The sequence below is a fragment of the Triturus cristatus genome, chromosome 8, assembly GCF_964204655.1.
Source record: "Triturus cristatus chromosome 8, aTriCri1.1, whole genome shotgun sequence".
NCBI classification, from domain to species: Eukaryota; Metazoa; Chordata; class Amphibia; order Caudata; family Salamandridae; genus Triturus; species Triturus cristatus.
The window spans coordinates 982,141,834-982,157,340 of NC_140591.1; the positions used below are offsets into that span (position 1 = coordinate 982,141,834).

General features: G+C 40.3%; 1 protein-coding gene across 6 annotated transcripts in view; it reads right to left on the minus strand.

Annotated features, from left to right (window-relative positions):
- Window positions 1-15,507, minus strand: part of CDC16 (cell division cycle 16) — a 144,455-nt gene that overhangs the window by 19,693 nt on the left and 109,255 nt on the right. For all 6 annotated transcript variants that reach the window (XM_085622527.1, XM_085622525.1, XM_085622524.1 and 3 more), the window contains 3 exons: window positions 10,725-10,798; window positions 8,854-8,979; window positions 1,919-2,071 (listed from right to left, as the gene is read on the minus strand). In XM_085622527.1, coding sequence (XP_085478653.1) covers window positions 1,919-2,071; window positions 8,854-8,979; window positions 10,725-10,798 — 353 coding nt within the window. The remainder of the gene's footprint in view (window positions 1-1,918; window positions 2,072-8,853; window positions 8,980-10,724; window positions 10,799-15,507) is intronic.

Below are 15,507 nucleotides of genomic sequence, written 5' to 3' on the forward strand. Positions count from 1 at the left end.
GGCTGGCCTGGTAGCACTTTTTGGAGCCCTCACAAAATGTCTCGCCAGACCAGCTCATGCGCTGGGTCAGGCAAGACCTAAAAAATAAACAACATTAAACCAGGAGACCTATTTACAAAGAAGGACAGATAAAGCCTATTGTCTACAAATCAAACCTTTATTCAGCTGCAGACCATAAACGTGAACCAGTAGGAATAAGACTGACAGCAGTAGAAACAGCCATAATTAAAGAGAGATCAACAGCTCAGAATATATATGAAAACACTACCATCTTTTACCAAAGGTCAGTTCTTTGAGATAGTGTATTTAGACCATATAGTCCCCATGTTTTCAATACACCAATACCTCTGTTGTTCCCGACACCTACTAAAGTTTTTCATAGTTGTGGCCACAACAGACAGCAACCACATGCTGTATGCCTTTTCTAGCAGCAATGGTGGTGATGGGAGCAGACAGTATGCATTATTTACTCAGACAATGGGCTGGCATTTGCTGCAAAAACTTTGGCTGAGGTTTAATCTGCTGTGAGGGCCCAACTACCATATTCACATGCATTTCCCCTGCAAACAAATTGCTTAATGTCAGAGCGAAAGAAACACTTAGCACAAATTTACTTCACTGTTTCTTAGCTGGAGAGCATCCTGGTACCACACAGTATATGATGTACAGTGGGCCAAAGATTGTTCTTTAGTACTCCAGTAAAAACATCAATATCAGAACTTCTTCGGGATTTCAGTATGCGTCTCCGAGTTACTCGTAGGATCTGACTCCCAAGTAAAGCCACGTTTTGCTCTTTTACAAGGCTTTAAGAGTAGAAAGCTTTTGTTGTTTTATTCCCAAAAACATTTTAAAGAAACTTTCATACTGCCTTCCAGTTCCTGTGAAGTAAAGGGCCCTGGGAGTGTGATTTTACCACCATTACCTGGGTCCAAGAGCAATTGTAAGGCTTCAAATCTACATCTGCTTCATATTTTATGGATTTGTTCTTCAATATGTTTGGAGCCTCTCATACTACAGACGTTTCTACTCTGAAAACATTGGAAGTGGAATAACTCTCCTTTTCAAGACTGTTTGGCGTGTTGGTTTGGCATATGCCATCACAGCATTTCTACTAATAGGCGGTGCTGTGCTTTTGCTGCTACTTCTTGAAAGTTTCCTATAGGACGACCTATCACTGCAAGCTAATGAGCACAAGGTATATCAGTGGTCACAAAGAGAAACCTTTCAACTCTGCAACATGGAACTTTGGAATCTACAAATCCTGATTCTGACACCAAACTTAGCTTGCTGCACATGTGACACTCAGCTCAATCTTCCTGTGAGTGACAGTAATGCTTTGCTTGTTAATTGTATCCTACTAGTTACTCCGCTTGTCATGCATAATGGGTGGTTTACTTGGCTTGGTGAATTGCTTACAACTGAGTCACTGTTCATGTTTTCTTCGGATTACCATCATTGTATGGGTCTGCCAGCATAGAAACACCGTTATTATGAGACAGACTTTGTGCTACTTGGCTTTGTTCTGTTTATACTGCCTATGCGAACCAAAAATCCAATAGCAAAATACCAAGTGTTTAAAAATGTAAAAGAACAAAGCTTTAAGAAAGACAAAAATCATCCCACAGTAAATGATCTCTCAGCTCATCTAAGCTAGTACGAGTGAACCATTCACACCACAACATAAAGAAGAAATCCTGTATAATCTTTAAAGTTAAAACAGGCGAACATGTCAATGGACAAAACAGTTTCTCAAATTCATCCTACACAACAACTATATATGCTTACAATACCACAGTTACCATTAATGGAATAAACATTTGCTTGGCCCAGCACACAATTGGCGAAGAAGAAGATCACAGAATAAAAATACACACCGACGTTCGAAGATCTTCTCCATTTACATTCAGCTTTCACTTACTCTCCATTTTGAAATGCCACCACACCAACTTCATGCATCACAAAAGGGTCCTCTGGTGCAATGCTCAAGGCCTGACTGAAAAATCTTTCGGCGAGCTTTGAATTGTTGGTCAATCCATACTCAAGTCCAATATATAACATTGGCAAGTGGCATCTGCAAATTTAAAAAAGTCATGCGATTAAAAAAATAGAATAATTTCCAACCTACTTAAAAATGATATTGATAGGTCTGGTTTTTTGCCAACATGTGTCCCACTGAAAAACACAGTCTTGCCATTAAGAGTGCATTGAGAATTGAACATAGAGCTTATTGTGAGGGTACTAACAGATGGGTTGAGATAGGTGATAATCAACTGACAGGATGAAAAAGCCATCATCAGCAAAGCCAATAGGTCTTGACTATTCGACCTACTGACTATGGTGTTAGAGGGCTTATGGGAGGGAAAGTACATCAGGGAGAGAGAAACAGGGAGGGGAGGAGTGGATTGAGAAAACAACATGTGTCGCAGGAGGATCTGCTTGAGGGAGTAATATGGATCTCAGGGCATCAGTGGGAAGCACATAAGGGAGAGAGCAACATGGAGCATGAGGGTGGGTGAGGCACACGATGGATAGAGCAATACAGAGCACATACGTTCACAAGTGAGAGAGCAACACAAGGCATGTGGGCAAGGGAAGCACATGAGGGAGAGTGCAACACAGAGCAGGGGTGGGGGAAGTATAACAAGAGAGAGAGCGCAACACACAGCACAAACTCTTGTTTCGGCAGCCTGTTGGAAAGTCAGCAACAAACAAATAACATGGGATAGATGCTTCAGCACTATCTTTTACTGTACCTTTTTGTTCACTATCACCTACTTGCAGAATCTGCAGTACTTCCAGGGCGAGACCGGAATCACATTCAAAACCAACTTCCAGCCACAATGTGTCCTCTCCAGCAGCATTTTATAAACCTCCATGAAAGGACACTATTGGCCACTGCCTGTTTCTTCCACTGACCTGGCATAAACTAGTACCCTTCTCAGATTGGGCCCATGTTGGTCTGCGATGTTGCCATCAAGTAGCGCACCAGAGAGTGTATGAAGCAGGAATCCTGGCGGTCACCTTCCTACCCAGCGCCTGCATCGCCTTTAATTGCTAGGGCTGCAAGCTCAAACTAGACTCCTTAAGCACCCTGAACTCTGGTGGGAGTACCTCACCTTTAGCACCCAAACAACTTTAACCCCTGTTGTACCTTTTATTGGGGATGTTGTTTTCTCCCAAGGGTCAGTGTCTACACCCACCTTTGTTTAACAGGGTCCTGTGGTGTACCCGTGTATGGGGAGGTTGTGGGGGTGACTACCCTTCTCTGTTGCATTTGTTTTTTTTCCATCTTAGCCATGCTTTGTTGCTCCCTAAGGAAGGGGGATGGGGCGTGTAGTAATGTTTTTTTTTTAAACATAATTTTATTATTTTACCAAGTTTGCACAGTTCTTACAGTGGCGTGACATTACATAATAACTCTTACATGTAACTTGCACTGTAAAATAGCTTCTTGTCCGCTTCCCATAGCTGTTCCCGGCTCCTACAATTGTCTACCATAATGTACGATTCGGCAAATATATATCCACAACAATAATAACATTCCCTCCCCCCCTCCCTTGTCTCCCTGGGTCCTTGCATATCTCTCCTCATCCTGTTCAGTCTGTATCTAGCCGCTTCCCTCATCATACACATTACACATTTCTTACCGCTTTGTGCCGGTCTGCCCGTGTCTCGGTCTCAGCCACTACCCTGCGTGTTGTGGTTTGTGGCAGGATAATCTACATCTAAAGCTCGCCCCGCTTCCAGCATAGCATCCCATTCTATTGCTATAGGAGTGGGCGTGTAGAAATGTTATTTGCAATTTTAATGTATTCAGTTATTTTTGGATCTTAATACATTTCTGTTCATGCCAGTGGTATTTCTGATACCTCATGTAATACACCATTAGATATGTGCATCTCATTGTTGTACTTTCATGTTAATGATATATTTGAGGTATCTTACTTGTCTTTCTCTTTATTTCTGCTGTCGTTCCCTAAGGAAGGAGGATGTGTAGTAAATTACTTGTCTACTATTCTCCACTGTACTGCTCTGTTGGAATGTACCATGACATCATAGAATGCCTAAGTGCCTCTCTGTGTTTAGAGTGTCAGTTACTCAACTCAGGCTGAGCTGCTAGAAGCCTGCTCCTGGTGGGGCTGTCTTTAAACCATCTATATTCTCCTGCTATCCTGATCTCCTATTCTGGAACCGAGCTACAAATAAAGAAGTATCTTACAAGGACAGATGGACTCTGTATCTTTCCTTTACAACAGACTTCCTCCACTGGAGTGTGTGGTGGGTCAGTGGAAGGGTCCCTTCCAGTGCCTGGTGCTTTATTCCTCCTACTGGCAACCTTCACTTTGTCTGGGAGTACAGGTCATACCACCTTTACCTTAACTCATCTGTGGTTCTGGAGTAGACCCATACTGCACTAATGTGCTTTTCTTTCCTCTGCAAAAGCCTACGCTTCCTGACTTCTGGCAGAGTTAGTGATCTTTACAAAGACTAGGTCTTTGTTAAACACATTTTTCAGCAAACATTTACAACTCCTGGACATTTAATTTGTATTTACATTCGTCACGACCCCTCCCCCCTCCTTTTTCTATACCTCCTGGCTAACCATTCTCACTGGATTTGATCTTTTTTGTACCTCAACTCCCCTGGAAAGCAATGTGGAAGGTGTGTCCCTTTTCATGTTCCGATCTCATCCGTGCTTCCAGTGCAATGGTAACAATATGCAGCTACATCCAAATAGAAAATTGTGACTCAGTTCCAGTCGCATTTGCAAAGTACTGATTCTGTATTTTGCGAGTGCAATTTGTACTAAATCGTTATTTGCTGGCCTTTTTGAGATTTGTTATTCATCACAAAATACGAACCGTGCACTTGAGTGTTCGTACAAGAGACAGCAAAACGAGTATGAAGCACTATATAAATATATATTTACAGTTATTTTTAAATAAATACCCATGTGTCCGTGAAGTAGCAGTGTTTTGTATTTTACCATTAAAGAGACATTTGTTTACAGGCTTTGGTTACCAGCGTATTAGAAAATATATTTGTCAATTAGGACTGACTTGTGGTGTTCTGGTACTTCTGGTTGAGGAGAAAACCAGGCGCGCCTGAACTCCTTTAGGGTCGACTCAAAGAATCAAAGCTTGATAGACTAGGTTATAGCTTGATGTAGGTGGTTCCAACTACTGTTAATTTGATTTTCTCTTTTCTTTTGAAAAAAACATTTGAAAAGATGACTATGACTATGGCAACATAGCACTTTTGCCTACACTCCCTAGCACCAATCAATGGTCCATTAAAGTTTTTCTACACACGAAGGACTCTACTAACTAAGCTAAGAATCCAGCCGCATACAAGAAATAATGGCAACTCAAGTAGATGCCTACTCAGATCTAGCTTTAGAAGCAACTGCCCCTTCCTACAAAGGTTTCTTTATTTAATCTCTTCAATGCAATAAGCCAGGCTGAGGGTTCTCAGACCAGTGTAGATCACTTTTTCCCATACACTGTCACTTGCTTTTCTATGCTTATGTGGTGTGTAGGATCAATGGTTTGATAAGACTCTGCCAGACTGAATGGTTGGAAAATAAGCTAGACAAATGCTTATATGGCATAAGGATGGCTTAAACAGTTGATTTCGGATGCAGAAGAAAGGAGGGGGAAAGCCACTATACCTTGCTTCAGCATGCTGCCTGGATGCATGATGTAAGTATGCATGTATGCATGTATGAATGCTTATTTAAGCAGCATGAGTCGATTCCTGGAGTTGAAAAATTGCACTAGAGTATTAACATAGTTTTATGTTCACTCTACAGCATCCTTGAGGTTGTTTATGGACTTCCAGACAAGCTGCAGAAGAACGTCATTGTTTTTTCTTGATAGCTGACACAGTAGGCTCTAGACTCCTTTAACATAAAATTTACTATCTGCCCTAAATGCACCTTTTTGATGCAAAAGCCACAGCCCTAAAGAATCACAAAACAGAATCCATCTCCAATTGCACAAGTAGAACATGCAGAATGACGTGTTTTTCTATACTAGGAAATCATTTCAGCCTGACTGTCCTCTTGAGACTGGACAAGAAACTAACGCGATTAGAAAAATCAAGGGAATGCGAGGCGCGTACCTAGGACGGAAGCCTTGGTAGTCCTTTAATGCTAGCGATAGGGCCCCCACATCTAAGTGACGAGCTAAAACCTAGTATACTTTAAGCAGTGTGCGACTTTTCACCACAAGCTGCCTAACCCCGATTCTGTATTTGAATCCAGCAGTGGAAAGAAGCAAACATCATTTGATTGATGCATAGAGTTATGGAGAGTGGACCCGCTGTGCTCAACATTGCACTGGCGTTGATACAGATGAGTGTAAACATGAGACTTAGTCCAGTGTCGCACATTTGGCGCTATATGCCATCCAGCAGTATCCCAAACTGCTATACCATGCTGTTAAATGGCCACTTACAGGGTAGAAGGAACTACTGTTTATGCTGATGGACGGATATATGTCAAGTAACAAAAAGAAAAAACATTAGTTCTGATGCTAACTGCATGGTTTCAATCTTTCCAGTCCTTTCCAAGTAGGAAAAAGGTGGCTGGCACTTCCACTGAACGTTCCACCTAGTCAAAGACTACAGGAAGGAGTACTGGGACGATTTAACTAGAGCCAGGAAACAGGAAGTTTGAATGTAGAGACAAATCAATGTTAAGGGTAAGAATAGGAGTATTTCAAATGACTACCTTCATAGTCATTGAAGAGGATAAAGCTAACCCATCATCAGTGCAAAATTGTTAAAATTAATTGCATTGCTCTTACATCAATAAGAGGAGATTCACGTATAATTTGCTACAAACAGATAAGGTCACAGTTAATCAGGAGCCCATCATGTTAAGACTCCTGTCATACAACTACTCCTACTCTCCTGAGTTTAGAGATCACTGGTTTTCATCTCATTAAATGGTCCAAATGTGAAGAGGTATCACTATTCTTCTTGTTTGGATAACCACTGGACAACACACAAGTGCCAAATGCTAAGCCTTGATACATTACTTGAGTAGCCAGTTTCAATAAAATGAATACACATTCAAACAAAAAAATCTTATCTCTTTACAAATGAGAAAAAAGACACCACTGTGAATTGAAATTACGAGCAATCATCAAAAATGTATGCAATGTCATTTGTTACAAATCTGCAATATTCTGATCTTATGGCTGGGCTGAGCAAAACACTTATTTAATGGCTTGGCTGACAATTAATTTGGTGACAGTGCTATGGTGCTGAGGTAAGTCTTATGAATACTAACCAACATATGATTTAAGTTGCTGTAGAAACTACTATGCCCAATATAGTACACACATATGCTAGCCATTCACTTCAGCTGCTAATCAACAGCAATTTTAGGCAAAAGCAGTAACGAAGCACTTTGAATCTCATGAAGCTTGCAGGGGCCTGTCAACAATATGTCTTTACTCTCTGCTTCAAACTGCCGGAGCCAATTTTGTGAACATAAATGCTTTTTTCTTAAATGTTTAAATAGCACATATACTCAACATGAAGATCTATAGTAGGCAATCATGCTTGAATGTTATAAGCCTAAAAGTGAAAACAATAAGTCCTGGTTTAAGTTAGCCTTACTGTTGATGCCATGTTAACATGAATATAAGGCATTAACATTCAAAGGCCTGTTTTCGTGTTGGACCGATGTATGCACTAAATGTCTTTCTCTCTTTTTTGCAGGTGTTGTAGTTTTACAGAAGCCTTCTGTTAGCTAGTGAATAGACACTTGTTTTGTATTAGACAATTGATAGCCAGGTTCTCACAGGGAGTAGAGGAGTCAACAGGAAGAATGAGTCCTGAGAAGAACAGTCTGGATCACAGAATGCGAACAATGAGAGTTTTCAAGGTCTAAAGACAAAAGACTATTGTATGAGTAAGAGAAAATGGAGAGTTTGCGTATTCCCAGGAGTTTAATGAAACACTTTAGGAAGACGCAGGAGACAAAAGAAAATAATGATGCAACATAGAATATTGTGTGTTTATATTAGTGTCTGTTCCTAGAGTAACGGTCACATGAGCAATTCCAGATTCCTTCACAGACTCTGACTGAAGACTCATCTGCAAGTTTCTAATACTTTTCTACACGAGAGGTTTCTCAGACTATTTATTAATTGATTGTCTGCTAATTTAGAGCAAAGAATACTTTCCAGCTTGACATGCAGAGGCTTTATGCTTATGCATTGATTTCTCTCATCAGAACCCTTTATTGAGTATCTAAACTGACACTTTATTTTCACCTTATTCCAGTATATTTAGATTAGAGAATTTCCTTTAGGGAACATGCTTACTGCATTATAACAATAATTACTATTGTTCTGACTAATGTTCTATTTTACTTTATATTGAAATATCGATTATTGGGTTATGTTAATTTCTAATGCTGATGCTTAAAGCCTGATTTAGATCTTGGAGAATGGGTTACTTCATCACAACAATGACAGCTATCCTGTCTGCTGGAATATAAATTCCATAATATCCTATGAGATTTATATTTAGATCTAATCAGGCCCTAAATCTTATTGAATAAAATAGAAAAACCTGGGACACTGAAAAATAAAAAATTCTAACTGATTCAAAAATCTCTTTATTGACTGCACTAAAAGTCATGAATGATTTATCATGTTATTGGATGATGTAGATGATTGCGTCCTTGTCGACGAACAAAGGCCCAAACGACCAGTGACAGGATTATTTAAGAAGATTGAGATATAGAAAAGCCCGCTCCCTCAATACCATAATGAAGAGGCGCCAATAACCTCAGTTTTAAGTAACTCACAATTAGTCCCGGCACCTGTGTCTTACCCTTTCATCAACTGTGCTGCTGTGAAATAGGCAGCCATAGCCTGGTCATGTTCACTCTCCACTGCAAACGAATGGCCGTAAGCGATCCATGCAGGCCCATAGGTTCTCTCTAAAGTTGTGGCTTTGCTGAAGAAAAACATTTAATAGGACAACATCTGTACAATAGTGCTAATAATTAACAGAGAAGAAACATTTATATTTTTAAAGACCATCTACACCCATGACATGTAGAAGTGTTCCATTTCCAAATGTGTTATGGCTTGATCTTTACAGATTATTACTTTTAAAGAATGTGAGTTTTTCAGGAGCAGACTCACATGCCCAACCTAAGATATTCCACCTGACTATCTCACTCACTGGTTTCTATCCCATGTAGTAGACTCTTCAAATCATACCTATGACTCGTTATAAACAAAAGAGTATACAACTTATTTCTCTATACTTGTCAGTTTAACAACTAAAATATACATTTATCAGGTCGATAACCAATGAATTGGCAATCTTGGTCAGAACAGAAAAACAGGCAGGATCAATCAGACATCACACTACTACCAGTGGAAATACTGTCTGACAAAACTAAATACTGATATACCAAGCTCGCCATACAATTGTCTTATAAGCAGAATAGGCATAAGAACTGGTATCATCTATGCCTACATGAGTCAAAATAGGGAAAATAATAAGGAAATGGTCCAAAGTTTCTAATGAAACTGTCATGAGGACAATGATTAGTAGTAGTAGGACTTTTCCATTCTCTTACCCAGTGATCGTTCTCAACGCTCGGTGAAATTTTCAAAGTCACGATACTTAGTAATAATGCCATTTGGAGAACCCTAAATGTGAGTCACACATAAATACTAGTATATCATTTTCAATACTGTAAAACCTCTTCCAAGTAGTTTGAGTGCATCTCCACTGACATATAAATTGCATATTATACTGCTCTAATTTAAAAAAAGATCATGGATCCACACTTTGATAGATCTATTATTTCTTCCTTGCAAAGGTAAGGTTTATACCATAATTGTACTGAGTGCAGTCATGCAACACAGAATCTTGAGTTTGAGTAAAAAGCAAATTTCAGCTTTTTAGATCAGTCATTCAAATACAGTACCATCACATCACTCTGAAGAGAGCAGCAGGAAGGGTTTTTAGTATATAAGCTTTCATTATTACCTCCACATACTATCCCCACACACATTCTTCTACAACACAAGCCAAAATATCTTGACAAATTGAAGAACTATATTCTGGCAGTCACACATTTAGTCTAATACTGAGATTACTTTGGAGAAATGTCACATGAAAAATAAAACTGGCACTCAATACTATTGTCATCAAATAGTAAGAGTTTTTCTTCTAGGACAGGTCAGAAAAGCTTCTTGGTCTCCCCCCAATAGCATGCAATAAAACCTTAAAGAGTGGATCCAATGAAACAGAATGTTGGAAGCTAAAAGCCCACTACTTTCCTTAAACATACCCCTCCTTTATAAAGTATTACTGCACACTTGACGGTTGTGGACAAGGTTCCCAATATGTCTACAGCATCTTGTCTCTATGCATCCTCACTTTTCAGCTCTATTTGTTCAGTCACTGGCTAATCCCTCAAATTGCACTTTCTTCCCATAATGTGGTGTAGTGGTCAGTACACTTTTTTCCATATCCTGCTCCGGACCTAGAGCTCAAATCATTTTTTTTAAACATCATTGCCTTACAAAAATACTGAATGTACAAGATTATCAAAACAGAAGTGATCCAGTCTTGCACACTTTAGTAGAGTAATCCACTAAATAACGTGTTAACTAACCTTCAGAGATAGCCACCAAAAAGCTGTTTAGTCCAAAAGCATAATACAGTTTTAAAGCACCAACCTTAGATATCTTCTGGCATGTTCATTTTTGTGGCCGACCATGAGATAATAGCAACCAACTGCAAACCAGGACACCTAACACAAAATTGAATAAATCATAAATTTATAAATGATCAGTTGATAAATAGCGTACATAAAAATGAAGAGAGCTTTAGCTATCAAAATACCAACTAATAGAATTGGAACCAATGCTTAAGGTGTAATAATAGACCCCTCATGAAAACGGAAACAGGATTACTTTACCAGGTTGCAGAGCATGCTTGCCGTTTAGGTACAGAAGTGCACATAAAATTAACAATTCTACCCTAAGTTGAGAGGTTATTCATTTATTTTCTTAATCATTCCTGTAGTGTGCATCTCATCACTACAGATCAGAGCATTTTCCACCACAACAAAAAGTAGACTACATTTTATCATTACAATTATATTCAAAGTCTAAAATCTTTTATTATTCCAAACCTATACATTGTTTAGCCACTATTTCCCTAAAAATCAGTCCTAATAAAAGAGCATTCCTTCAGCTTTACAAAAGAAAAGCACCACTGGAAAACAAGTAGGTGTAACTCTACCAATATAATCACATTTTCAATGTAAGTCTTGTAGCCAAGATCACTGAAGTGGACTTTAACCACTTCCTTTAGAAGTGTCAAGCCTTTCGTTTAGCCATTGCCATCCACCAGGTTGCTCAACTGCATTCTTCGCACATCTAGATGTGGAGAACATATTGCTGATCAGGAAACTCAAAACTACTGTATGTTCACTTAAAACGAATTAGGCAAGTTGGCTGATATTTGTATTGAACAAACTTAAGCTTATCTATTCAGTTAAGATGGCAAAGGGGTAGAAACTCCTCATGGCCCTCCAAACAACCAGAACCTCTGTGAGGTCTGTTCTCCATTCCCCTACCATATGATTACTGCAGAAGAACTTATCTGGATTTGCAGGTATTAATCATCGGTGCCGGATTTCTAAACCCCCACTTTGAACAATGACTTCCTATGCCAGGCAACATTACTCAGTTCGGCAGGGTTGAGCCAACCAAGAAATCCATCAACCCTATACAGGAGCCTACTAACTACCTTCAGGTCTGCTCGAGCCACACCAAGGAGGATGTAGTGTAGCATTTACTCCTGCTGAGGGCCTGTAACCAGTACTGTTACCACTGCTGTTTCACTGGCGCAGCTGCTGACCAAGCCACCAGCTCATACTACTCAAAATTACTCCATGAGGACAGAGTACCAACTCCCCACAAAGAGGATGCTCGCAAGGTGAGCAGGTTCATCTCCACCTTCCAGTACACTAGGATCACCACTGGCATTCCTGTGGCAAGTACAGATGTGGAGGAGAGTCAACTAGCCTTACAATAGTGGAGAGGTGTGGTGCAGCGGCCAGGGCAGCTGACTTCGGAGCACAGGGTTTATGGTTCAATCCCCGGCTCCGGCGGTAGCTCAGCTCAGCACCATGTGACTCTGGGCAATAGCTCACTTAATTTCCACGATGGCCCTCAGCGCCTTGAGACCCGGTAGGGTGAGTAGTTCGCGCTTAACAAATAAGGATTTACGATTCCTTGTGATCCTGAGAGGCTAGTCTGATCAGTGGAGGCCACAATGTGATCAGACATGCTGTCCCTTAACAACCAGATCATACTCTTTTGGGCTCTCGCCACTCACCTTGGAAACACCGACGAGAATCTAAAATGCCATTGTCTCCAGTTTCAAAGTAGAGGTCTACAGCTTTGCTATCTACCACCACCATTGGAATCAAATTCATAAACTCTTATAGCAGATGTCTACATTTGCCCAAAGAATAAAATTACTAAGTATTTTTTAGTTCAAATATATCCCTTAGCTCAGCCGGACAAACTCAAAACTCCCAATAAACAAGATTTCAGCATTACAAGTAAGCCACAGATTTGATGCCGCCATTTCCCCTCATAGGCTCCAAAAACATTATCAGAAATGGAACAATCATGAGCCAATCCAATGATTTGTACCTGCTTCCCTTCAAAGAGATTCTCCAGAGCCTCAAAAACATCAATCATAGCACTTTCAAAATCTAAAACCTACCTCCTTCCTTTTCTACCCGCAACACTATTTCACTTCCCCCACTCGTCCTATACAACAGCAAACTGATAATTCATTGCCTCCGATCTCTTTAATTTTTTCCTCCCAGCTCTATACTCCTCAGTCACCGAATGCTGCACACACCTAAGCAGTCTTCCCCTGGATACTGCTCAAAGCAGAGGTAATGGCCCCACTGATTTTCACCGCCATAACTAATTTCATTCCACCAGAACAACTGAGCACTCACATAAAACTAGATCTAATCAATACCTGCTCCTGTCTGAATCACTCATACAGATTATGTCATGAAACCGTGCACTGAAGAAATTGTAGTCAACACTCTTGATTATTGACCCCCCCCCCCACCTCGCCACAAAATCATCCGGACCAACATAGAGATCAAGAGAGGGGAAGACTATCTCTAACTTATTTAATAGAATCGTCCATCACAGCAATTCCCGACACAAAATACTCATCGTTTGGGTGCTTGACTGTTCACTACCATTAATCCCAATAGCTTTAGCACTACATCAGGGGAATATACCCTCCCTAGAGACAATTTCTTCCTTAATGAATTCCCCAAATAGATGCTCTACTTGCAGATCAAAGCAACAAGATATTACCCACGGGTAACTCAATTTCTCACTCGACATACCAGTAATAAACTTTCTTCATAACTTGCAGCCTTTGTCTTCCAATAGATCTGATCAGATTATTGTGTCTTCTTCAACCTGTCAAATCTAAAAAAACAAAACCCTACTCATCTGTATTGGCATTTACAAATGTAGGCACAGGAGACACCTCGTTAACATACAAAGAAGTCACAAATAGCCATCCTGTATTAATAGACCTGAAAACATTGCTATATAGCCTCCTAATCCAGCTCTTGTTTACTTGTCACCATCTACAAAGACCCCTTCCACATCTACTTAAGCAGTACCTGGTGAACTGACGTATGTATATAGATGACACTCAATTCCAATTAGGATTAGATAATAGCCCATACAAACTAATCAACTTACTTTCTGTTAACACAGTAATAAATGGTATCAATTTGCATTCCTCCCTGTTCTAATACTCCTCCCACCTCTTTCAACAAATCACTACTGAGCTAACAAGATTGTTTATGTTGATACACCATGACCACTGTAATATAATCTACTCTGAGCTTTTCAATATACTAATTATCAGACTACAAAAACTCCAGAACCAGTTAGCTAGTCATTGATTAAATATATGTAAGCAGATTCATGTCAAACCCATTTTCATAGTACTACATTAGTTACCCATAAATGTAAGTATCAAATTTAAGGTCTTGTAAATCGGTCATGAAGGAACAGAATACCTGAAGAATTACCCCTCACTAGGTCCCTATAAGGAATCTTCGTTCACTATCCACAAATCTGATTAATCAATGGTCAATTGAAAAGATCAAAAACATCGGTAGTGCCCTTGGTGAAAAGGCCACAGGTGTTGGATCACTATGCCACAAGTTGGGATCTGAATCCAATCACAAGCAGTCAGGAAAATTCTTCAAACTGAGCTATTCAGACTCGCTTTCGATTGAACTCCAAACAGAACAGGTGCTGGGTATGTAGTATGAAGTATATTGCACATGGTTAGTTATCCTAGGCTGGACTCTCACTCATCTTCTCATTAGGTGGAATTTTTTCAACAGTGCCCTGAAGTAACTGTCTTCTCCTTACATTGTATATCACTGTTGCCACAAATGTAAAGCTTTATAGACCAACAGTGGGTCCTGAAAAGAATTTTTGATTCCATCAGCAGCCAATGACTATCAATGTGGGTGGGCTAGTTCATTACGGAGTTGACCACATGTATGATAGTCTTTAGTGTGGCAGTAACTTTTATTGACAGGCTTACTAGAAAGACAATGCCCACAGCAAAACCCATGCTTATGCTTTAAAGGCTTTGCATTAAATCATTGACTTGGGTGGGATTACGTCCCCCAGCAACCATCTGTAAGCCCAGGAACAGGGGCACACCTAGCACTGCAAAACACATTGTTTTTCCTGTGGCATTTGGGCGAGCTAGACACTGTTCTTGTTGCTAGGGTGGGACAAAGTCCCAGAGCAATAATTTGCAAGCCTAGGAGGAGGAGCACACCAGGACACTTAGCACTGCAGAAGCGCTTGGTTATTCCCACAGCGCGAGACACGCCCCCAGGCGCAGGCCAGGCCAACAGTGGGCTCGTCTTTGCCTTTCATCTGCAAGAAGAGGCAGGGCAGGGCCACCCCTCTAGGCCTGGCTGGAGAGACTCGCCCCTTCAGTGTAAGTTGGGCTTTTTGTTTAGTTACTTAAGCTTTATTGAGTTTTTACATTTTTGTGGACTGTGTGAAAGAGGAAAGCTACTGCATCCAATGGTGGGAGAAAGCCCCCAAACAAGCTTACTCCATCCATTACAAACTATTTGTCCTCTGTCATAGGCGCCATTGACTCGGAAGATAGGCCGGTGTGAGGAAAGGATTAATGTTGGTAGACACCTTTCTGTTCATTATTTGAATAGTAACTCGGGGAGCCCTAATTTTCTAATTATACCCAAGGTGATGCAGTGAAGTAGAATCTTGGTCAAATTATTAGCTCCCACTGAATATACTTCGCTGATAGCGGAAAAAGCCAATCTAGCAACCTATGTGTGTGTGAATACCTCACCGCAGGTTTTGGAAGTCATAGACGACACTCATCCTCGGCCAAGCTCAC